The 25,766-nt window shown below is 37.3% G+C and overlaps 1 protein-coding gene across 5 annotated transcripts in view; it reads right to left on the bottom strand.

The window, feature by feature from the left end:
- Positions 1-25,766, bottom strand: part of NF1 (neurofibromin 1) — a 324,371-nt gene that overhangs the window by 116,214 nt on the left and 182,391 nt on the right. For 3 of the 5 annotated variants that reach the window (XM_058446141.1, XM_058446142.1, XM_032163044.2), the window contains 6 exons: positions 14,436-14,571; positions 10,566-10,628; positions 5,087-5,245; positions 4,472-4,569; positions 3,087-3,233; positions 1,758-1,904 (listed from right to left, as the gene is read on the bottom strand). In XM_058446141.1, the coding sequence (XP_058302124.1) occupies positions 1,758-1,904; positions 3,087-3,233; positions 4,472-4,569; positions 5,087-5,245; positions 10,566-10,628; positions 14,436-14,571 (750 nt within the window). The remainder of the gene's footprint in view (positions 1-1,757; positions 1,905-3,086; positions 3,234-4,471; positions 4,570-5,086; positions 5,246-10,565; positions 10,629-14,435; positions 14,572-25,766) is intronic. The other 2 variants (XM_032163045.2, XM_032163046.2) reach the window with 1 other exon arrangement.

Genomic DNA, 25,766 nt, shown 5'->3' with positions numbered 1-25,766 from the left:
TATTTTCCTAGAAAAATGGCTAGGATGTCCTCAGTGATGTCAAATTTAAAAATTGTTTGTTTTGATTCATTCATTTTTATATTTATACTTATTTATATTTCTATTTACTTATATTTCTTTTTACTTATTTATATTTTTACTTATTTCTTTATTTATAGACAAGGTCTCATTCTGTCACCTAGGCTGGAAATGCACTGGTGCAATCACAGTTCACTGCATCCTTAAGCAATCCTCCCACCTCAGCCTCCCAGGTAGCTGGGACCACAGGTGTGCACCATCACACTTGGTTAACATTTTATTATTTGTAGAGATGGAGTCCTGCTATGTTGCCCAGGGTGGTCTCAAACTCCTGGGCTCAAGTAATCCTCCTGCCTCGGCCTCCCAAAATGCTGCGATTATAGGCATGAGCCACTGTGCCCAACCTATCTATCTATCTATCTGTCTGTCTGTCTGTCTATCTATCTATCTATCTATCTATCTATCTATCTATCTATCTATCTATCCTATCTATCTAATCTATCTATCTAATCTATCTATCTAATCTATGTATGTATCTATCTATCTATCTATCTATCTATCTATCTATCTATCTAATAAAGACAAGGTCTCACTATGTTGTCCAGGCTGGTCTTGAACTCCTGGCCTCAAGCAATTCTCCCACCTTGGCCTCTCAAAATGTTGGGATTATAGGTGTTAGCCACCATGCCTGGCCTAAAAATAGTATTATATTTTTGTAGTATATAATTTTCAATTAGGTAATGTGAATATTCTGTATGGAAAATATGCCCTTAATTACATAGGAATAAACATTTGTTACACTAAGAAAAATCTAGTAGAACTAAAAATAAAAATTAATTTGGAAAGGACACTATATACCCATACATTCTTATGTTTATACATTCTTTCATATATTCATATATTCTTTTAACAGTATCAATGGTTTGGAGTTATATGTACAAAACCATGACCTGTAAGTAATACAACTAACAACAGGCACTTAATAATTCAAGGCATATTATATACAAATCTTTAACTTCTCGTCATCAGATTCTGTTTCATTCTGTTTTGGAACATACTATGAACATAGTACTCAAATCACAGACACCAAGGAGCACTTACTAAGCATAAAGTCCTGTGAAAGGTACTTTAAAAGATTCAGCAAACTACTCTCACCATATCATTATAGAGTTAAGTGTCTAACAATGAGGATCTTTTCATTCACAACCTAAATCCCACTAAATGGGATTCAAACAAATGTCCACAGAAATTTTATAGCAATACTGAAGTATACTATATTTTCTGAACCTTAATCTGAAATAATTTAAAACCATTAACCTTTATGAGGGTTCTGAAAAATGTTATAGTGTAGTAGAAAAGTCCTGCACTTAAAACCAAAAGACCTACGAATCAGGTGTGGAATCTTAGGCAAGTCAATTATTTACATTGAGTTGCATTTTTCTTAACTATAATTTGAAAATAATGTTGTCTTCACTACCTGGTAAGTATGAAATGTGAAAACTTATGAAAGCAAGATGATAAAATATGATTTGTTACTATTGTTATGACAATCAACATATAAAATAAAACACACCCTATATATATAAATAATATATAGTTGGATTCCCTAAACATGGCAATGTGATTATTAAATACATCTTTCCTCATAGTCTTCTATCATATCTAACAAGTGGCCTGGTGGCAAACTCTGCTTCTCAACCAAAAAGAAAGCAATCAACTATTTCAAGGTTGTACTTTACCTAGTCATAAATTCCTCAAACTTTGAACTGGTAAGGTTAAGGCTGGACCAGTGTGTATCTGCCACAGGTTTGTGCTCTGGAGGACCCAGGTATGCAAGAAGTGTTGCCATCTTATCAAAAGGTCGTCTTCCAACAGCTTTATGATCCCTAGATACAGCAAACTACTTAGAAAAAAAATTAGCAGTTCACATTTAGCACTACACATTTCTTTAACTTGTAACTGGTTGCTTTTCCTTTTACTGTCAGCTGATTTGTAAACAGCACCAAAAAGACCTCAGGACCATGTCTACTTCAATCCATTAATACTTCATAAAAGATTAAAATGCCCTGTCATTTAAACTCCCATCTCCCAACTGCTTACCCTTAGCTTCATAGTCCACTACTTTTCCCGTGAATGTGCTAATCATTTTCATCGGCATTTAAAAATAATTTGAACTCATTTTTCCTCGTAAGGAACTCTTCATACATAGGAATTTGGTCCCTTTACAAGTTTACATAACTAGATGGGACAGCAAGTAATTTATGTTACCCAAGAGACTAATAAGAGCTAATGAAACAATGCCCAAATTAATAATTTCGATTTTTTTTTTCTTAATTTCTGAGATGGAGTTTAGCTGTTGTGGCCCAGGCTGGAGTGCAATGGTGCAATCTTGGGTCACTGCAACCTCCGCCTCCTGGGTTCAAGTGATTTTCCTGCCTCAGCCTCCCAAGTAGCTGGGATTACAGGCCCCTGCCACCATGCCCACCTAATTTTTGTATTTTTAGTAGAGACAGGGTTTCACCATGTTGGCCAGGCTGATCTCGAACTCCTGACCTCAGGTGATCTGCCTGCCTCGGCCAACCAAAGTGCTGAGATTACAGGCGTAAGCCACTGTGCCAGGCCGGTATTTTCTATATAAAGCTTTATTTGCATATACTTAGAGTATCACAAATGAGTTTATCATAGAATTAAAACACTGACAATATTTTAATTACTGAATTCCTATGAATTGGCTGTTCTTCAGAGTCAAATGCCAACGCTAATTTGAACTTCTTTGGATCTATAACAATTTGCAAGCCATAAAAACCCAAAGAGCAAATCTGTGATTTCTTAACCTGACAAAAAAATAATAATAACGACCACTGGAACCTAGGTAGGTTTGTTGATTATTTAATATGACTTAACCTTTTGTTTGTATTTTTTTTTCAAAAAAAGAATCTTTCTCTTTCTAAACCATAATTCTCAGTCCAAGAAGATGCAAAGTAAAAAGCACTATTCATGACCAATAATTGTATTAATCTAAATTTAAACGGAGAGCGTTCACTATCCCCATGACTGGGAAATCTTACCTGTTGCTGGAAAGATACTGGCCAATTTTCTCCTGATTGTTCCAGAGTAGACGATGTAAAGCAAGCACATTGCCGTCACTGATGAAGGAAAGACTATGATTTACTGCATCACTTGTAGGACAATCAGATGCTATATCAAGGAAAAACCTTCAAAAATGCAAAGTCATTAGAATTTTCAACACCAGATACACCCAGACTTATGTTTGAATTAAATTTATATGAAGTAACTTTGTGAAGTAACTGAGATTACAAATATGGAGGGCTTGTTCCCACAATGTGACTTGACATTAGACAAAGCAAAATGGACAAGGAGAAAGTTGGCTTTCCATTTCTGATACCCGGCTTCAGCTTCAAAGTAGGCTCTGAAGTTAAACAACAACAAAATTAAGATGGATGAAACTTTGGAAAGAGGCTAGTATTTTACAGATAAGGAAATGAAGGTCCAGATAAAAGACCTCCCCAAAGACATATAGCCTGTTAGGTCAGAGCCAGGATTAAAACTTAGATCTTTTTAACTTTGTATGGGTACACAGAGTGCCAGAATATGAATCCTATGCTGACACTGACTCTCTTTCCAACATGGCTTGTCATTCAGCAATATACCTTTTCAACTCCAATTTCTCTAACAGAAAAAAAGTCAGTAACAACTACAACGATGATAAACTGGAAGAGAGAGTTGTACAAGGCTAGGTTAGATGATGAGGATCAATTAGATTCACACTGCATGAAAGCAGAATTCCAGACATAAATTTACAAAGCGCGTTCTTATGAATTATCTCATTTTCTTCTCTAAAAACAACTCAGGCAAAGAGTTTATCCCCGCTTTACAGATGAACCAATAACTCAGAGAAATAAAGTGAAATAACTAGTTATGGAAATCTAGCAGAAAAGTTTCCTAAAATCATAAAGTTCAGTTCCTCATAAACAAAATCTTACGTGTTTGCTTTACTTGGTTTAAAGAGTAACATTTTAGTTTAGATACACTTCCAAATTTAAGTATCACAAATACTCTAACATCAAAAAAACCTTATTAAACATTGTTATATATTATTGATACCAATTTGGTTTTAGTTTTAAATAAAAAGAATGCTACTTCTTCCTTGTCCACATACTGTACCATCCTCAAATCCTTTATTTAATTAGACATGTCAAAAACCCCTCTTGGTTTTCAAATATGAAAATCACTACCAAGTTATAAAAAATATTAATTTATTTCATGACTGTCTTTTATAGTAAAATAAAATAAGACAAGCTATGTCTTGACCTAGAGCAGGAAAAGAAAAAAACCTACACAGGAACTTCATGTAAAACATGTACATGGACTTATGTGAAACTGAAAATATCTGATTCAAACAGAGCAACTGAATAAGTGGCAAGTAAATTACCTTCGTGCTGCATCAAAGTTGCTTTTCACAAAATCATTGAAAGGCCGCATATGTTCTTCTTTTGTGAAGAGAACATGATTGGCAATACTCTGAAGTATCTACACAATAAAACAGGGTTATAAATAATCAGATTATTTATTGTATGAAGTCTATACATTAATATATTCTTTAAAAACATGAATTTTCTCATTGATATAATTTCTGCTAGTACTTAAAAATCAATCATTCCTCATTCTATAAATTATTTTAGGTAGTGTTTCTAACCTTCCCAAATATAATTATATTTACATGTAAAAATATATATTAAAAATCTTTACTGCCTTTTAAAATAAAAAATCCTACAGTTTACATTCTAGTCTGTTTCGGAATGTCTAGAATGATTATGCAAAAAATGATCTTCATAACACAAGACATCTGCTATAATAAAATGTTTTATCATGAAAATAAGGTCCATCAGGTACCTAACTAATGAATTCCTTTGTAATATAAACAAAAGCACATAACTGAAAACCATAGGGTATTTCAAATATAGATGTAAGAGGAAGTACTATAAGAAAAGCTGAAAATTTAGTTGGAAGGGGAATTAAAGATAGCTAGATTATCAAAATAATTCACCTTTGACATTAACTTCAAGCCCCTTTCGATTCTAGGTGGTGGCTTTTTATCTAAAATCCCTGCTTCATACGGTGAGACAATGGCAGGATTGATAAATCTGAGGAACATGGCACTTCCTACTGCACCGATGCTGTTCTGAGGGAAACGCTGGCTAACCACCTAAAAACAAGGAGTTGAGAATTGAGTATAAGGTTTGAATTAATATAAAGACATGCAAACGAAGAGTTCAAAGGTCAAACTTTGCACAAAAACTCTGAATCAATCAGTCCTCATGAATGACATATTTCTATTTTTTTCTTCTCTCAAAACATGAGAAAATAAAGTTTCCTCTCAATTCTAGTCTTATATCATATTAAAGTACAATTAAGGTATCTCAGAGGAAAGAAAAACCTCATGGATGAGATGGGTAGAAGAAACCTGAAAAAAGATCTTCACTGTATCATCACTTATACTGCATGTTTGATGAGTAATGAAAGCAGACCAAATTTTTCACACAAAGATGATCATAATTTACTAAGATTAATAGACATGAAAGTGTGGTCAACTTTATAAGGTGAAACTAAATTTTCAACAGCACACCCCCAAAACATCCTACACCTGATAGTACATATTTACATTTTGTTGTGTACCAGTTACAATTGAATTTAAGAAAAAAATGCTTGCCATATACAAAACAAAATCTTAGATTCTTACCGAGAAAAAAAAAAAAAACTTACTTACAAGTAATGTTACTGCCAGTTCCTTTTCTTCACAGCTTCCTTTATAAACAAGAACCTACCTATTATTTAAACCATGGAGGGATGGGAATTCTTGGGGACCTAAAAGAAAAAAGGATCTCACCAGAAGAGAGAACCCCTATATCTACCTCAATTTATACTTCTGTCAAATAAAAATAATTTAAGAACTCAAGAAATGGTTGTCCAGCCTGAAAAGCAATGTGAACCCAATATTTAAAATGGATTATTTTCCCTTTATAAAACATTCTACATTAAGATAAAAAGGTACCTTAGCTTGGGAAGAGTGCTATAAAACTGGTTCAGCTCCCATCCCTTTCCAGAGTCCCCTGCTTTAAATCATGTTATAGATGAAAATTATATTTTGCAATTTACATTTTTATATATACTATATATGTTCATTTTTAAAGAACACAATGTAACATTTTAATCTCCACAGCTATTCTTGCTTAGTGTGGCTAAACTGCTGTTTAAAGTAGCAGTGACTACAAAACTGTAGCATTCCACTCAATATTCTGTGATTCCAAGGATAAACTTTCATTTCAAAGGATACTGGTGGGAGGGGACCCAGATTTACATGTGGAATATCACATAGCTATTTTTTCACAATGCTTCAATAAATATTTCCTGTCATAAATTATGACAGGAAATTATGACAAATTATGACAGGCTGATTCCAGATTAACTCTGGAAAGAATGGGGATTATTTCACTTCATCTTGTTCAATGTAGTGCTTCATGCAGTCCACATTTTAAATGCGTTATCACTGCTTATAACCTCAAAATAGCTTTCTATAATCTCTAATAGGAAGTTAGTAAAAACTAGATTTTAGAGAAAATATTTTTAAGAGGTGATAAAAAGAGGTCAGTTGTAACTAATATAGTCCCATCTTCAGTTACACTACACATAGTTCAGGAAGCTTTCTTTATGTTACGGTGTTTATTGCATGAAGAACAACCTTAACCCTTAAATAAGGGGAAACTGGTGGTGACCAAATATACCTGCTTTATTAGAATGGCTTTAAAACCTAAATACCATTTATTTTTAGCTCAAATATATACATTTAGAATTCAATACAGAAGTTTTAGCTAAAACTATAGAAATATGTAAAATTAAGAAAAAATTCAAGTGCTTCGACTATTCCAGTACGGTGTTCAACCTTCTGGGGACGAGGAACCTCTTTGAAATCTGATAAAGTTTAGAAAAATGAATGTATGCATTCACACACACAAAATTCTTCACATAACTTTAGAATATTCATAGACCATCACGGCTACTGAGTGGTTCTTCTAAAACTCCCAAATTTTAATCTTAGGCAATTCTCTGGCTGGGCATGGTGGCTCACGCCTGTAATCCCAGCACTCTGGGAGGCCAAGGCGGGCAAATCACTTGAGGCTAGGAGTTCGAAATCAGCCTGGCCAACATGGCAAAACCCCATCTCTACTAAAAATACAAAAATTAGCTGGACATGGTGGTGCCACACCTGTCATCCCAGCTACTTGGAAGGCTAAGGCAGGAGAATCGCTTAAACCCAGGAGGTGGAGGTTGCAGTTGAGCCATCGTGCCACTGCACTCCAGTGTCGGTGACAGAGACTCTGTCTCAAAATAAATAAATAAATAAATAAAGGCAGACAAAACAAACCTATAACATTTTAAAGCCTTTAAGGAGTGAGTTAGCAGGAGGGAAAAGGATTAAAAATTGCTTTATAATTATTTTAAAATAGATTATTTTAAAAGAATTAGCATCTAATACGTTTAACCCATTAAAATTCTAAAATGGTTTTTAAAAAACTAAAAGCCATAGTTTAATTTTCAAAGAACCAGTTAGTTTATAAAATGTTAACCTGCTGTGAAACACATGGAGAGCTTTCAAAATACTGTTTTATTTTTTATGCTAGTAAAATGAAGCACTGGGAGTGGAGAAGGAACAAGGAAATTTGTAATGGTTATCATCAATTAGACAAAATACTTTTTTGAAAGTAGCTATTTACCGGTTTTCTCTAGGACAATGAAGTTTTAAAATGTGACTCATATTTACACCTGATTTAATGGTACTCAGCATCAGAATTTAATGAAAAACTGAGTGATTTCCCAAAAGAATATTGTAAAATTTACGAAAAGTACTACACTTTTACCATCTTCCACATCTTTAAAAATAATTCATGTCAAAACCCAAAATATCCACACCTCAGGAACACATACTGTTTCATGTATCATATAAATATACGTATCATTGATGGCAGAATCAATATAATTTTGGAACTAAAAACTGATTTTAAAAACCAATAAAAATGCTATATAACAAGTTTCATAAGTCAACTTATAAAAGGACTGGTTTTTTTTTTTGCATTCACCACTAACTGACATCAATGTAATTTTACCTCATAATACATACATGCTATAGTGGTTTTTTTAATCCATAAAAATCTAATTTGGATCCAAAAGACATTCTGCATAAAAGGTTAAAGTTGGGCCAGTCTGTGTGTTGAGACCAGTTATCAGCCAAATGTACCCTTTCTTCCCTTGGTAAAAGCTGACTACATAACGTGAATGCATGCAGTCATAAACTACACTTCAGCAAGAGCATTACTACCCATATATGCTTAGTTACTGCGTTCTCCCTGAGTTAGGCAGACAGTTAACTTTCAAAGTAGACCTCATTATACACTATATATTTGAGAATAATAAACAGTTATCTGTAATGTGACTACACAGGTATATACTAGAAGCCAGATCTTCTCTCTATATTTTACATATTCCAATCCATGACATATACACCCAAAAAGAAAGTCAGCTTGCTCTTAAATATCATTAGATTTTGTTAAAGCACACAACTCCATAAAACAACATTTTAAATTTATGAGTATACTGTCTTCATACTTTGGAATGTACTCTCAAGTATCTCAAATTACCAATTAGATTCCCCTTGTTTCCATGAGGAGCTCATATTACCTGTGCTGAGAAATACATTCCAAAACTTAGTGTTACCCAGAAATTTAAAAAAATTTTTTTTGAAAATTAATAGAAAAAAACATTTCAAGAAACAATTTTAGACAAAATCTTAATAAATAAAGCGTTGTTAGAAAGGCTAGAAAACATGCTCTAGAGAAACACAGAAAGTCTGAATTTTAATTATGTGATACACTACAAAATGGCATTAGTATAACACTGAACAAGAGTGTTAGAAGCAGCAAATTAATTTCAACAATGATGGTGTACATTATGTTAAACTCACATATGCTGAGAATTAGAAGGCTGAAGCATTAGAAATGTCTTTATAATCCAATCAATTTGATCATAGCTAGTCAAATTTACTTAATATACTCAAAAATAAAATCTTCAATGGACACAACAAAAGTATGTCTATAAATTTAAATTTTGATTTGAATTTTAAAAAATCTATATTTAAAGCTTAGATAATTTATATGTACAGCTTAGAAACTTATATGTAAAGCTTTTTCTTTTTCTTTTTTTTTGTGAGACAGGGTCTTACTCTGTCACTCATGGTGGAGTACAGTGGTACAATCACAGCTCACTGCAGCCTCAACCACCTGGGCTCAAGCAATCCTCCTGCCTCAGCCTCCTGAGTAGCTGGGACTATAGGAGTACACCACCATGCCTGGCTAATAAAAAAAAAAAAATTATTTGTAGAGACGACTCTCTATATTGCCCAAGCTGGCCTTTAACTCTTGGGATCAAGAGATCCTCCTACCTTGGGTCTTCCAAAGTGCCGGGATTACAGGTATGAGCCACTGTGCCCAGCCATAAAGCTTTATTATATGTAAAGTTTAGACAAGGAATGAAAGATGAAACCAGATGAACACTGTATTCTAAATTACACCCTTTTAAGAAAACTACCTACTTAGTTTTCTTTACATCTTACTCTACAATCATTTGGATTATATGAACAAAGACAGGGCTCAGCCTGATAAGTCACTGTGACAGATAATGGCAAATGTAAAATGAATGCATATTATATTTTGGACAAATTCCATTCACTGGAAGAAAATAATTACAACTCTCATAATTTTCTTCCTTTTAAATAAATCAAGGCAAGTTCATAGAGGCAGATAGTATATTCACATTATGTTTGCAGAATGATGTGTTTTTCTACAAATATGAACTCAGTTTTCTTTTATCTCAAAAGTACTATCTTACCATTTACCTCTTATTTTTTGAGGTAAAAGTAGTTTTACCACTAAAATTTCTATGATCTATGCACAAATATCTAAATTATGCCTGAGACTGCCTAGATAAAAATATGAAGAGTAAAAAAATAAAATTTAGCAACTTTTAGGTAAGATTTAGAAAGTGACACTTTCCCACCATATACTTGTAACAATTAAGAAACACTGTCATCTCTGGGAAAAGAAACCACTCACATTACCTTCAAACAAGAAGCAAGAATGAAGAGAGTCAGCGTTTCCTAAGGCCTTGAAATTAAGTTTCTTTGCATTCATTTATAATTTAAAAAGTAACAATAATAAAATTAGACCAAGGATATCCAACGCAACAAATGCCCACAAATTGCCTTTGGGATAAATCAAACCAAAGGAACACAGAGAATGTTTCAATGTAACTTAATTCCAGGGTTAATTGAAATGAAAGCTATTTTGTGCCAGAATTAGTAGAATGATTTTACAGTGAAGGTCAAATAGGCTGAAGTGAAGATATTCTTAACAAACAGCAAAAGATTTTTGTTTTGCTTTGAAAGAAACAGCTAATAAAAAGTTCTCCAAACTTACTGATTTTTTGTTTTCCTTTTTTTCTTTTACTGTAGCTTTATTCAGTAGGGAGTGGCAAGTTGCCTACAGAACAGAGATGAGCACAAACAAGTCACAGCACCGACTACATACAGCAACAAAAACAATGTTGGCTTGTACATAAAATTACACCATAAAATGTAACACAAATGGAATCAACAAAAAATTAGAAATCAACTGAATTTTGAGGAATGAATTTTAATTCTGGGTTTTAATTTTTATTACATTTTTAAGCCAAGCACTAAAACAGCAAGAAATGTTGAGACCCAATCATGTCTACTATTTCTGGCTATGAATCACAGAAAAACTCTCCCCAAGTGCATTTGAGGATATTAAATATTTACATTTTGGTTAATTCCTAGCTTTTGAGAAATGTAATATAAAATATTCATTACAAGTAGATCACACACTAAAAACATTTGTGTCTACATAATTTTTTCTTGGTATGTAAAATTCTTCTCTGTGTATCCTTCAATTGACTTTAAGTTCTTTTTCCAACACCTGGCATTTAATTATGATCCTACTGAATAAAGAAATAAAAATTATATGGATAAATATAAGAATTCACTTTAGAAATTCTGAATTAAAGACCTCTGTCTAAAAAAGATTACTCTTAACATTTCACGTATTTTTCAATGTTTGCAGGCTACTTCCTGAAATGGTTCTAATCAGAGGAGGTTAAAAGCTCTGCAACATTTGGGAGAAGAAGGTTATCAGCTCAACTAGTAAGAAGCATTAATATTATTAAAGTGAAGAAACTGCAGAGAAAATTACAGAACAAAACTGTAGGCCTGCTTAAACTTTTCACATATTACAGTTGACCATTTATCAAAATATCTCAAAAAAAAAAAGCCACCTAAAAAAAACCCCAAAACTCCAGACACATATTGGTTTCATCTCTCAGAGCTCTTTCTAGACCGAAGAGTTCTTTCAAAATTAAAAGACTCTTGATTGGACCAGCCTAGGCAGAATAATTATTTTAAAAATATTTTTAAAACCATGTTAGATTTAATCCACAAATAGATGGCATCTTATTCTGGGAATTCTGGACATCCAACACCATAACCCATAACTTGGGCTTTAAGTTAGTTAGACATCCATTCATCCACCCACCCATTCATCCATCCAAGCAGTTATTGTGCACCTACATGTCAAATACCATTCTAGGCATTGGGAAATAGCAGTAAAACAACAAGACACAGCCCCTTAGCTCACAGAGCTTTGTTTCAAACTTTAGACTATATACAAATGTATTAGTAACAATGGTATATAACTATCATTTATAGCCTTAAAAATGTGTGTAAACTACTTCAGTTTGGAGAAGCGGATTTACTGAAAAAGGGTGAGATTTATTTAGAATCATAAATTAGAGTTCTTAGAATTCTCTCACCATAAGAGAATATCCACTCTAGGAATTATTTTATCTTTATCCTAAAACCATCAGGAGAAGTGAAAACAACACATGAGAAAATGATTTAATTATAAATCTGACACATGTTCACAGTTGGCTATTCTTAAATAAACTTAATCCAGTCAACTAAGGAAGGAAGGTATACAAAGTAATACAGCTGGTTAACGCATGATTTGAAAAGGCTTAAAGGCCAAGATATGAACTCAAAAAAGGAGCTGAAGTCCAAGGAAGTTTATTAGCTAGCAATATACTCACTTCCCTTTTAACATTTCCCCAGTAGGTCCCAAAGGGACTACTATCCCTCCAGGCAGAACAGAGAAGAGCACGAAGGTACCCTTCTGTTACTGCCAAAGGCAAAGGGGCAAGAAAAAGCCAGAAGAGGAGAGATGAATAAAAACAAAAGAGCAAACCAAAAGAAATAAACTAGGTTTGGGAAGCAGACTCAATTAAATACTATCTTGAGACCAAAGCTTTTTTCCTGTCTTCCTTTCTAATCAGTAAATGTAACATTCCGTGTTACCAGTTACTAATTAAAAAATAAAGCCTTATTTAATAATAACACAGCATACTGTCTCTGCTCTTCAACAGTGCTTTTACCCAATACTTAAACAATGCACTGATACCACATTTAATTCATGTTTTTAAAGATAATAATTTTATGTGAAATTTTAACATAATAAACCAGGTTTGTTATTAAAATAATATAGGATATTTTATTGTGAAGTGCTCTAAAAAGCATAACATACTGTTTAATAATCACCACATACAGTGTTTAAAAATCTATTTTCACTATTTTCCTCCTTTTTTAGCTATGAAAGCTGGCAAGAATCTTGTTTACTTAGGTGGGAGGGATGGGAAATTTATTTCTTCATCAAATATTTCCTAAGTACTAAATAAGTGCTAAGACCCATTCCTTTTACATTATTAGAATCATGGTCTCAAAACGGTCTCCAAGTTTGCTGATGATACAAAAAGATTTTTCTTTTAGGATGACAACCACATGAAGAAATTCTACTACAATCTCCTAGACCATGTAATCATGTAGTCAGTCCCCATTCACTTTTAACCAGATAAAGTCGAAGCCTCTGTCATTTTAGAAACCCACTTGCTCTCTGAAACCAGTTACTACTAGGCCAACCAAGAAGCTGACTCAGACTATTTTTTATATGTGCTATTTCCTGTCTGCCTAGTTTCATCAATAGAACAATTACTAAATAAAATTTAAAGAGAAACCTGAATACAGCCCAAACTTAAGAGAAGATATTCACTGTATTAAGTTTCATATTATAACTAAACTACCCTTTAGACTCAGATTTAACTAGTTGAAAAAATTATATAGGATTTTCCTGTTTCCTTGAGCCTTTTTGTAAAGGCAGAAAAGTCATGATAAATTAAGAGACAAGGTTAAGTATGTTTTATCATCTATGTATACTGTGAAAAGCTTTTTTACAGATAGAACAGATACATCTTTAAAAATAGCAATGGGGAAAAAATTCACATAGAGCAGCCTCAAACAGCTTTTAAAATGGTGATTTCAATGATGCTGTTAACGTCTCTAAGCAACTGAAGCCATGTGATAAAAAAGCAAATGGCTGCGATGACTCTGCAAAGAGAGAGACAAAAAGACATGTGTTTTGATAACTGTGTATTTCCCTTATATCCACCCCTATCCCAAATTCCAGACCCACTAATGTTTCTTCCAGAATCATAGTTTCCAAAAGGCTAATATGCATTTGCAGGACCTCCCTTGGAATAAATAATTCCTAAAACTGCAATGTGCAATTCAAAAACACAGTAGAAGGCATAAAAGAACACAGACCAAATTCCCTAAAAAAGAAGGCCATGACTATGGCTATCTTCTGAATTCAGACGCATTACTTCCAGTGCTAGTGTTAGAAGGTCTAATAATCTGGTCGGAATGATGATGCAGTATCTCTTTTAAGAAACATGCTACATAAAGTAAACAGAACAATCAGTCTATCCTGGGAAAACCTGACACAAACTAATTATACATTAATGAAGAAACCAAAATCACAGATGATCAGGCAATTTACAATGCAAAAAGCAAGGAGGAAACCCGCCTCAACTGTGAAACACCCTGTAAATAATTTAGGTTAATAGATGACAACAACAAAAATCCATAATATGTTCATTTCAGCCACATCCATCATACCCAGTGGATTCACTGCATTTTAAACTTGCTCCCAACGCAAGGAAAATTTAGTATTTTAAAGTATTCTCTTACTTCAAACTGTTGCCTAAGTAATATTTAAGTTTTTTTCAAAGACAATTCCAACAACAATTCTCAATGTATAATTCATCCAAACTGACTCAGTATTATAGTTAACCACACACCATCAGCAGCTAGATCCTTCTTTGATAAAGCATTCTTCATAATTTAACTTTAGATTAATAATGGTAATCTCTAACTGTAAGCATACCTGGTATAAACAGTGGCACACACTTCGAAGTTGAGGGGGGAATTCTGAGGAGGAACTGATGATGGCATGGAAGAACTTTTCAGTCATCTGAAGGAGGTTCCGCTGGTTTTCCTCAAGGCTCTCTGATGGTTCTAACCTACAAAAAAAATAAAAATAAAATCCTAACACTTTTGTTTAAAACAAATAACGAAAATCACTCCTTAAAAGAGACTCTTACAGAGACATTAAGCCAAGTGCAACGTGTAGACTTCGTTGGAATCTTTAAACAACCAACTATAAAAAAAAAAAAAGACAACTTTGACAGGGCGCGATGGCTTACGCCTGCAATCCCAGCACTTTGGGAGGCCAAGGCTGACAGATCATTTGAGGTCAGGAGTTCAAGACCAGCCTGGCCAACATGGTGAAACCCCATCTCTACTAAAAATACAAAAATTAGTCAGGTGCCTGTAGTCCCAGCTACTCAGGAGGCTGAGGTGGGAGAATCACTTGAACCTGGGAGGTGGAGGCTGCAGTGAGCCAAGATTGCACCACTGCACTCCAGCTTGGATGAAAGGGCAAGGCTGCATCTCAAAAATAAAAATAAAGACAACTTTGAGATAACTGAAAAAAATTTAACAGAAAACTAGTCTTAGATATATTATTCAGGATTATTAACTTTAATTTGTGTGGAAATACTCAGGCTGCGCATGCACATGTGTGTGTGTTTTAAGTCTGTATATGTTAGAAACATGATCTCTGAGATATGCTTTAACAAAAGGGGGAGAGAGGGGACAGATAAAACAAGAATATCATGTATTTTTCCAACTCACAATCCTCTATGTGTATATGCCCATATGAAAAAATTACACACACATATGAATGATGCAGGTGGTTTTTTTTTTTGGTGGTGGTGGGGGCGGGGGATGGAGTTTCACTCTTGTTGCCCAGGCTGGAGTGCGATGACGCAATCTCAGCTCACTGCAACCTCCACCTCCTGGGTTCAAGTGATTCTCCTGCCTGAGCCTCCCAAGTACTTAGGACTACAGGCGTGTGCCACCATGCCCAGCTAATTTTATATTTTTACAGGGTTTCACCATGTTGGTCAGGCTGGTCTCAAACTCCTGACTTCAAGTGATCCACCTGCCTCGGCCTCCTAAAGTGCTGGGATTACAGGGATAAGCCACCACGCTCGGATGAATGATGTAGGTTTTTACTTTTTTCATCAATAGTAACAAAAGGCAACTTTTATCTTTCACTCTACGTTATGTTTCTGAGATTTATCCATGTTGATAGATGAAGATATAGTTCACTTTACTGCATAATAGTCTATTGTATACCATGATTTATCTATTCTCTAATTAATGAACATTAAACATTTTTCACCTTTATAGACACCATTGCAATGAACATTCTTGCACATAAGAGATTCTCTAAGGCAGCTATCTAAAAATGAAATTTCTGAGTTATTGAGTATACGCAGATTTAACTTTACCAGATATTGCCAAATAGCTCTAAAACTAGTACTGTATAAGAATTCTTATTCCCCTCCAATCTAGTAGGTGAGAAAAACATGAGGTAGCTCATGTTTTTAACTTCTATTTCCACAGTTCCTACTAAGGTTAGACATGCTTTTAGATATTTTGTGGCCATTCAGGTTTCCCCTATTTTGAACTGCATTTCACATCCAGTCTGACATTTCTAACTGCTAGATGTCCCCTCCCCACTGGTATCTAAAAATCAGTATGCCCCAAATTAACTGATTTTTCCTCTTACTCTTATGTCTTATCATGTGCTCTATGTTATCAATAGCACTATCACTTTCTTAATCACATCATTCAGGCCATCTCTGATGTCACTTTTTCCTGCTCTACTTCATTATTCCCCATATCCAGTCAGTGTTTTTTTTTTTTTTTTTTTTTTTTTTGAGATGGAGTCTTGCTCTGTTGCCAGGCTGGAGCGCAGTGGCACAATCTCAGCTCACTGCAACCTCCACCTCTGGGTTCAAGCGATTCTCCTGCCTCAGCCTCCCAAGTAGCTGGGACTATAGGCGTGCACCACCACCACGCCCAGGTAATTTTTGTATTTTTAGTAGAGACAGGGTTTCACCATGTTGGCCAGGATGGTCTCGATCTCTTGACCTTATGATCTGCCCACCTCAGCTCCCAAAGTGCTGGGATTACAGGCATGAGTCACCGTGCCTGGCCCAGTGTTGCTAACTCTTATCAGTACCACCTCTAAACTCTGGTGTTGTGATTAAAGGAAGAGATTCCACAGGCAGACTTACTAGGTTTAAATTTCAGCTCTATCAGTTATGGATCATTATGAGTTGGTCACAATCCTTAAATTCTCTGGGTGTCATTTTTTCTCATCAATAATACAGGAATAATAATGCCTACTTTATGTAGTTTAAATTTTACTCAATAGCAATCAAATCCACAAACCTTTACACTCTAACTAGCCTAATCTGAACTCTCAAAATACACCCCTTATGAAACTCACCACTTATCTGTTGTGTGTTTTATCCCTCTTGCTAAACTGTAAGCTCCTTGAAAGAAGTTACCTATGTCCCCTTAAAGACTACCACAGCAAGTACCGAGTAAATATTTGTTTTTAACAGCTGAATTAGTAATTTTGTTTCTATATTAATTAACGTATTACAGAAATGCTTTGGACACTTACGTCATTGCTCTAGATTCCTTAGAGTTTGCTGTGTGGCACAGCATATGAATACAGTAAGAGTTCAGAAATTAGTATGGACTGCAAAGCAAGAAATATTTCATTGAACAGGTGAGTTCTAAAGGAGGCACAGAATTTGCATAGACAAAAGAAGTAAGGGTATTTCAGAAAGAGAAAGTAGGTAGGGCAGGTAATCAATCCAATAAACATTTAGTGCACATCTACTATTTGCCATCTTAGTATCAGGTGCTGAGGATTCAACAATTGCCTTTTGACCTTTTCAAAAAGGAGAAAGACATATAGACCAGCTATTCCACACTAAGTACTCAATACAATAATTCAAGGGTATTGTGATAAATATATATTTGGTCTCTGCTCCTGATTCCTGACACATTGCTCTTAAAACCCTTGGAATCTCTGGAAGTGCTGAGTGTCTTTTGTATGATTGTGAGATGACTAGTGGCTGGGAGGCCCTAGGGAGCTTCAAGATGGGGCTAGTCACCAGAAAGACCAAGCTTCGATTAGAGGGTTGAGACCCACTCCCCAACCTCCAAGGAGAGGAGAGAGGCTGAAGATGAGTTTATTATCACCAATGACCCATGATTTAATCAATCATGCCTATGTAATGAGGTCACCATAAAAACCCAACGAACAGAGTTTGAAGAGCTTCCAGGTTGCCGAACACATAGAGGTGCCTGGAGGGTAGTGCACCTGGAGACAGCATGGAAGCTCCAAGCCCCTTCCCACATGCCTTGCCCTATGTGCATCTTTTCCATCTGGCTGTTCATCTGTATCCTTTGTGATATCCTTTATAGTAAGTAGGCAAACAAACGTAAAGTATGCCCCTGAGTTCTGTGAGTCATTCTAGCAAATTAATCCAACTCAAGGTGAAGTTGTGAGAAGCACAGGTAACAACCTGGGGCTTGTAATTGGCATCTGAAGTGGTAGCAATCTTACTCAGCCCTTATCCTGTGGGAAATCTGATGCTATCTCCAGGTAAACAGTGTCATGGTTGAACTGAATCACAAGGACACCTGGTTGGTATCCATTGGAGAATGGCTGATGGTTGTTAGGAAGCCACAGGAGGAAAATGAAGTTGCAACATGTGGCTAATTGAAGAGACTGTCTAAATATGGGGATTATATGCAGGGAGAACAGTTAAGCTACAACAGTAATCCAAATCTTAGATATGGAGGCCTAGGAGTTGGTGGGTATGAATGAGATTAACAATTTCTTTAACAAGGCTCAAAGAGACTGCTAGAAACCCTGACAATTGCCTATTTTGTCAAATTTTTTTTTTGAGTCAGCATAGCAGCAGGAACACTGCAGTCCATTTCAGGTTTCCCTCTAAAACAATACCTTCTAGCCACAGTGCTCTCTTGCTTCCCACATGCCAATGGTAACCTGCTGAATATTCTACTAATTCTGAACTACAATGAACATTTGTGTTCAATTATTCAAGTGTTCCTGTGTATAAAACTTTTCCCAAGTTGATTTTCAAAGAACTAGCTTGAGAACTGGAGGTGGAGCAAGATGGCTGAATGGAGGCCTCCAGGGATCGTCCCCCCATTGGAACACCAACTTGAACAATCATCCATACAAAAAAGCACCTTCATAAGAACTGAAAATCAGGTAAGTGATCACAATACCTGGTCTTAACATCATATTAAGGAAAGAGGCACTGAAGCGGGTAGGAAAAATTGTCTTGAATTACCTATACCACCCTTCCTTCACCTCCTGGCAGTGGCCCCATGGTGTGCAAAGAAAATCTGCACTTGGGGGATGGACAGCGCAGTGGTTATGGGACTTTGCATTAGGACTAAATGCTGCCCTGTCATAGCAGAAAGCAACACAGGGCAGAGCTCAGCTGGTGCTCAAGGATAGAGAACTTAGAACAGACCTAGCCAGAGGTAAATCATCCATCCCAGCTGTTGAAACCTGAGTTCCAGCAAGCCCCACCACCAAGAGCTAAAGTACCCTGAGGTCCAAAATAAACTTGAAAGGCAGTCTAGGCCCACAAGGACTGCAGTTTCTTGGTAAGTCCTGGTGCTGTGCTGGGCTCAGAGCCAGTGGACTTGGGGTGGATCTAGTGAGACAGCCAGGGCAGCCAAGGGAATGCTTACATCACCCCTCTCCCAAACCCAGGCAGCTCAGCTCAACTTGTAGCTCCAACAGAGACACCTTCCCTCTGTTCAAATACAAGAGTGGAGAGAGTAAAGAGGACCTTGTCTTGCAACTACCAGCTTAGCCACAGTAGGACAGGACACCAGGCAGAGTCCTGAGGCCCCCATTCCAGGCCCTACATCACAGACAACACTCCTCAACAAACCCTGGGCCAGAAGGGAATCTGCTGTCTTAAAAGGAAGGACCCAGTCCTGGCAGAACTCATCACCTGCTGACTAAAGAGCCCTTGGCCCCTGAACAACCAGGAGGGATAGCCAGGCAGTACTTGCTGTGGACCTTGGGTGAGACTTGGAGACATGCTGGCTTCAGGTGTGACCCAGCACATTACCAACTGTGGTGGCTACAGAGAGAGACCCCTTCTGCTTGAGGAAAGAAGAGGTACGAATAAAGGGTACTCTGTGTTGCAACTTGGGTACCAGCTTGACCCAGTGGGGTAGGGCACTAAGTAGGCTCCTGGGGTCCCAGATTCCAGGACTTGGCTCCTGGAAAACTTTCCTGGACCTGCCCTGGGTTAGAGGGGAGCCCCATGGCCTTAAGGGAGAGACTCAGAACTGGCAGCATTCACCACGAGCTGAATGAAGAGCCCTTGGGCCTTGAGTGAACATCAGTGGTAGCCAGGCAGCACTCACCATGGGCCTGGGGTGATGGCGGCCATGGGAAAAGACTCCTCTGCTTGAGAAAAGAGGAGGGAAGAGTGGGAAGGACTTTGTCTTACAGCTTGGGTGCCAGCTTAATGCTTAGCCGCAGCAGAATAGAGCACTAGGTAGATCTCTAATGTACCCAACTCTAGGCATTGGCTCCTGAATGGCATCTCTGGACCCATGGAGAACTCACTGCCTGAAGGGAAGGACGCAAGCCTGGCTGGGTTTGCCACCTGTTGACTGTACAGCCTTTAGGCCTTGAGCGAACATAGGTGGTAGTCAGGCAGCAGTACTGCAGGCCTTGGGCAAGACCCAGCGCACTCCCAGTGGTGGTGGCCACAGGGCTGCTTGTGTCACCCCTCCCCCAACTCCAGGCAGCTCAACACACACACACACACAAACACACACAGAGAGAGAGAGAGAGAGAGAGAGAATGACTGTTTGTTTAGAGGAAAGTAAGGGAAGAGAAGAAGAGAACAAGAGTCTGTTTGATAACCCAGGGAATTCTCCAGGATCTTACGCAAGACCACCAAGGTGGTACCGCTATAAGTGTACAAGAGCCACAGCATTATTGGGCTTGGAGTGTCCCCTAAAGCGGATATAGCTGCAGTGACCAAAGACTTAAGATAACAACACTCAAGTGCCTTCAAATACTTGGAAAGCCTTCCCCAGAAGGGTGGGTACAAGTAAGCCCAGACTACAAAGACTACAAAAATACCTAACTCTTCAATGCCCATGCACTAATGAACATCCATAAGCATCAAGACCATCCAGAAAAACATGACCCACCAAACGAATTAAAGAAGGCACCAGTGATCCATCCTGGAGAGACAGAGATATGTGACCTCTCAGACCGAGGATTCAAAATAGCTGTTTTGAGGAAGCTCAAGGAAATCCATGATAATGTGGAGAAGGAATTCGGAATCCTATCAGATAAATTTAATGAAGAGATTGAAACAATTACAAAGAACCAGGCAGAAATTCTGGAGATGAAAAATGCAACTGACATACTGAAATATGCATCAAGAGTCTCTTAAAAGCAAAATTGATGAAGCAGAAGAAATAGAGAGCTTGAAGACAGCCTATTTGAAAATACACAGAGGAGACAAAAAAGAGTAAGAAAGAATGAAGCATGCTTACAAGATCTAGAAAACAGCCTCAAAAGAGCAAATTTAAGAGTTACTGGCCTTAAAGAGGAGGTAGAGGCGGAGGGTGCAGTGAGCAGAGGTTGCACCATTGCACTCCAGCCTGGGCGACAGGAGTGGAACTCCATGTCAAAAAAAAAAAAAAGGAGGTAGAAAGAGAAAGAGCACTATGGAATGTACGCAAAGAGGTAATAACAGAGAACTTATGAAACCTACGGAAAGATATTTATCAATATTCAAGTCCAGGAAGGTTATAGAACACCAAACAGATTTAAACCAAAGATTAACTCAAGGTATTTAATAATCAGACTCCCAAAGGTCAAGGATAAAGAAACGATCCTAAAAGCAGCAAGAGAAAAGAAACAAATAACATACAATGGAGCTCCAATATGTCTGGCCCCAGACTTCTCAGTGGAAACCTTAGAGGCCGGGAGAGAGTGGCATGATATATTTCAAGTGCTAAAGAAAAAAAAAACAACTGTTACCTTAGAACAGTATATCCAGTGAAAATATCCTTCATATATGAAGGAGAAATAAAGACTTTCCCAGACAAACAAAAGCTGAGGGATTTTATCAATGCCAGACCTGTCCTAGAAGAAATGCTAAAGGGAGTTCTTCAATCAAAAGGAAAAGGACATTAACAAGCAATAAGAAATCTGAAGGTACAAAACTCACTGGTAATAGTAAATACAAAAAATATTATAACACTATAATTGTGGTATGAACTACTATCTTGAGAAGACTAAAAGATGAAGCTTTTAAAAATAACTACAGCTTTTCAAGACACCGACAGTACAATAAGGTATACATAAAAACAACAAAAAGTAGCCGGGCGCGGTGGCTCACGCTTGTAATCCCAGCACTTTGGGAGGCTGAGGCGGGCGGATCACGAGGTCAGGAGATCGAGACCACGGTGAAACCCTGTCTCTACTAATAATACAAAAAAATTAGCCGGGCGTGGTGGCGGGCGCCTGTAGTCCCAGCTACTCGGAGAGGCTGAGGCAGGAGAATGGCGTGAACCCGGGAGGCGGAGCTTGCAGTGAGCCGAGATTGCGCCACTGCACTCCAGCCTAGGTGAGAGAGTGAGACTCCGTCTCAAAAAAAAAAAAAAAAAAAACAACAACAACAACAAAAAGTTAAAAAATAGGGGGATAAAGTTAAAATGTAGAGTTTTCATTAGTTTTCTTTTTGCTTGTTTGCTGCTTTATGCAATCAGTGTTAACTTGTCATCAGCTTAAAAGAATGGCTCATAAAATATTACTGGCAAGCCTCATGGTAACCTCAAATCAAAAACATACAACAGATGCACAAAAAATAAAAAGCAAGAAATTAAAACATATCACCTGTGAAAATAACTTTTACTAAAGGGAAGGCAGGAAGGAAGAAAAGGAGAAGACCACAAAACAACCAGAAAATAACAAAATAGCAGGAGTAAGTTCTTGTCAATAGTAACATTGAATGTAAATGGACTAAATTCTCCAATCAAAAGACATAAGAGTGATTGAATGGATTAAAAACAAACAAACAAAAAAACCTCATGACCCAACAATCTGTTGCCTACAAGAAACAGACGTCACCTATAAGGAAAAACACAGACTGAAAATAAAGCAAAGAAAAAAGATATTCCATGGCTGGGCATGGTAGCTCACACCTGTAATCCCAGCATTTTGGGAGACTGAGGCGGGTGGATTGCTTGAGGTCAGGAGTTTGGAACCAGCCTGACCAACATGGTGAAACCTTGTCTCTACTAAAAATACAAAAATTAGCCAGGCATTGTGGCAGGCACCTGTAATCCCAGCTACTCAGGAGGCTGAGGCAGGAGAATCACTTGAACCCAGGAGGCAGAGGTTGCAGTGAGCCAAGATCATGCCACTACACTCCAACCTGTGTGACAGAGCAAGACTGTGTCTCAAAAAAACCAAACAAACAAAAACAAACACACAAAATACACATGGCAAACAGGTACATGAAAAGGTGCTCAACATCACTGATTATCAGAGACATGCAAATCAAAACTACAATGAGATATCATGTCACCCTAAAGTTGCTTTCATCCAAAAGACAGGCAATAACAAATGGTGACAAGGAGAAAAGTGAGAAAAGGGAACCCTCATACACTATTGGCAGGAATGTAAATTAGTATAATACTATGGAGGACCATTTGGAGATTCCTCAAAAAACTAAAAATAAAACTACCATATTATCCAGAAATCTCACTGCTAGGTATATACCGAAACAAAAGGAAATCAGTATATTGAAGACATATCAGCACTCCCATGTTTGTTGCAGCACTATTCACAATAGCCTAGATATGGAAGCAACCTAAGTGTCCGTCCACAGAAGAATGGATAAAGAAACTGTGGTACATATATACAACGGAGTACTCTTCAGACACAAAACATGAGATTCCTGTCATTTGCAACAACATGGATGGAACTGGAGGTTATGATGTTAAGTGAAATAAGCCAGGCAAAGAAATACAACATTGTACGCTCTCTTATTTGTGGAAGCTAAAAAAATTAAAACAATTGAACTCTTGGAGATAGAGAGTAGAATGATAGTTACCCAGAGGCTGGGAAGTGTAGTGGGGGGTGGGGAAGGGGAGACCGGGGATGGTTAATGTGTACAAAAGTATATAAATAAGATCTGGTTATTTGATAGCATAAGGTGACTACAGTCAACAGTAACTTATTGTACATTTAAAAATCACTGAAAGAGTATAACTGGATTGTTTGTAACATAAAGAAACGATAGGCCGGGCACAGTGGCTGACGCCTGTAATCCCAGCACTTTGGGAGGCCAAGACAGGTGGCTCACCTGAGGTCAGGAGGTCAAGACTAGCCTGGCCAACATTGTGAAACTCCATCTCTACTAAAAATACAAAAATTAGCTGGGCATGGTGGTGGGCACCTGTAATCCCAGCTACCCGGGAGGCTGAGGCAAGGAGAATTGCTTGAACATGGGAGGCGGAGGTTGCAGTGAGCCAAGATAGTGCCACTGCATTCCAGCCTGGGCGACAAGAGTGAAACTCTGTCTCAAAAAAGAAAAAAGAAAGGATCAATGCTTGAGGTGATGGCACCCCATTTACCCTGAAGTGATTATTATACATTGTATGTCTGTATCAAAATATTTCATGTACCCCATAAATATAAACACCTATGTACCCACAAAAAATAAAAATTAAAAAATAAAAAGATCTAGCTTTGCGTTTCATTATTTTTTTTCCTATTTTTAATTTCATTGATTTCTGATTTCTCCCCGCCCCCAACCCGTCTTGCTTTAGGTATTGCTCTTTGTATAGTTTTCTAAGGTGAGAGCTCAGATAATTCATTTTAGATTTTCTTTTCTAACATACACATTTAACACTGCTAAGCAACTGCTTTTATTAAACCCCACAAATTTTGACAAGATGTGTTTTCATTTTCATTTATTCTTCTGTTTGTCTTTGCATTTCAGTTTGGGAAGTTTCTCTTGATATAACTATAAATTCACCGACTGTTTCTTCAGTGGTACCCAGACTACTGATAAGCCCACCAAAGGAATTCTCCCTGTTACAGCTTTTTTCTCTAGCATTCTCTTTTGATTCTTTCTTAGTTTCCATGTCTCTGCTTACATTACCCATCTGTTCTTACACACTGTCCATTTTCCGTTAAAGCCCTTAGCATATTAGTTATTTTAAACTCAGTTTGACGATTTCAAAATTCCAATACATCTTGCCACATCTGAGTCTGATTCTGATGCTTACTTTGTCTCCTCAGACTGATTTTTCATTTTTGTTAGCATGCATTGTAATGTTTTGTTGAAAGCCAGACAAGATGTATTGGGTCATACGAACTGAGGTAAATTGGACTTTAGCGTGAGGCATTCTGTTAATCTGCCTAGAAGTCAGGTTATGTTTAATGTTTGCTGTAACTGTAGGTGCCCATTTCCTCTAGTGCTCTTATTTCTGTCTCTTTTGTTGTCCCTGGGTTTCCCCCTGTTAACTGGGATATTGGGGAAGGGAAATACTCTATAATCTGATTATAACTCCATTGTTTTATTGGGCCAAATTTCTTAAAGTGTGGCCTTCAAAGAGTTTCTTTTCTTTTCTTTTCTTTTCTTTTTTAAGACAGAGTCTTGCTCTGTTGCCCAGGCTGGAGTGCAGTGGCGCAAATCTCGGCTCACTGCAACCTCCACCTCCCGGGTTCAAGCGACTCTCCTGCCTCAGCCTCCTGGTAGCTGGGACTACAGGCACGTGCAACCACACCCAGCTAATTTTTTGTATTTTTAGTAAAGACAGGGTTTCACCATGTTAGCCAGTATGGTCTCGATCTCCTGATTTCGTGATCTGCCCACCTCAGCCTCCCAAAGTGCTGGGATTACAGATGTGAGCCACCAGGCCAGACTCAAAAGAGTTTCTTAGCCTTTTTTCTCCTCTTCTTACAGAAACGCTAGAGGGGGCTGGAGGTGGCTAACTTCTAAGTCAAATAAAGTTCTGGTAAAGTAATTTCTCCTGAGGGCAAACCTTTGCTAGGGATAACAGAACACTGTGGTCATATTTAAAAATGACTACTTTTCCCCTTCCCCTGCCCAAAGCATGAAGGGATTTTTCTCCTATCTTCACCATGAGAGCCTGGTGAGGCTTCTGGAGGTAAAACTCACAAAAGTGCAGGGGTCGCTGCAAGACTAGGCCCCCAGGAGTTTTAACTCTCTAGGTACTCCATGCT

The sequence above is a fragment of the Hylobates moloch genome, unplaced genomic scaffold, assembly GCF_009828535.3.
Source record: "Hylobates moloch isolate HMO894 unplaced genomic scaffold, HMol_V3 SCAFFOLD_10, whole genome shotgun sequence".
In the NCBI taxonomy this organism is placed as follows: Eukaryota; Metazoa; Chordata; class Mammalia; order Primates; family Hylobatidae; genus Hylobates; species Hylobates moloch.
The sequence above is the reverse complement of the archived record's forward strand: the minus strand, read 5'-3'. Positions and strand labels throughout refer to the sequence as shown.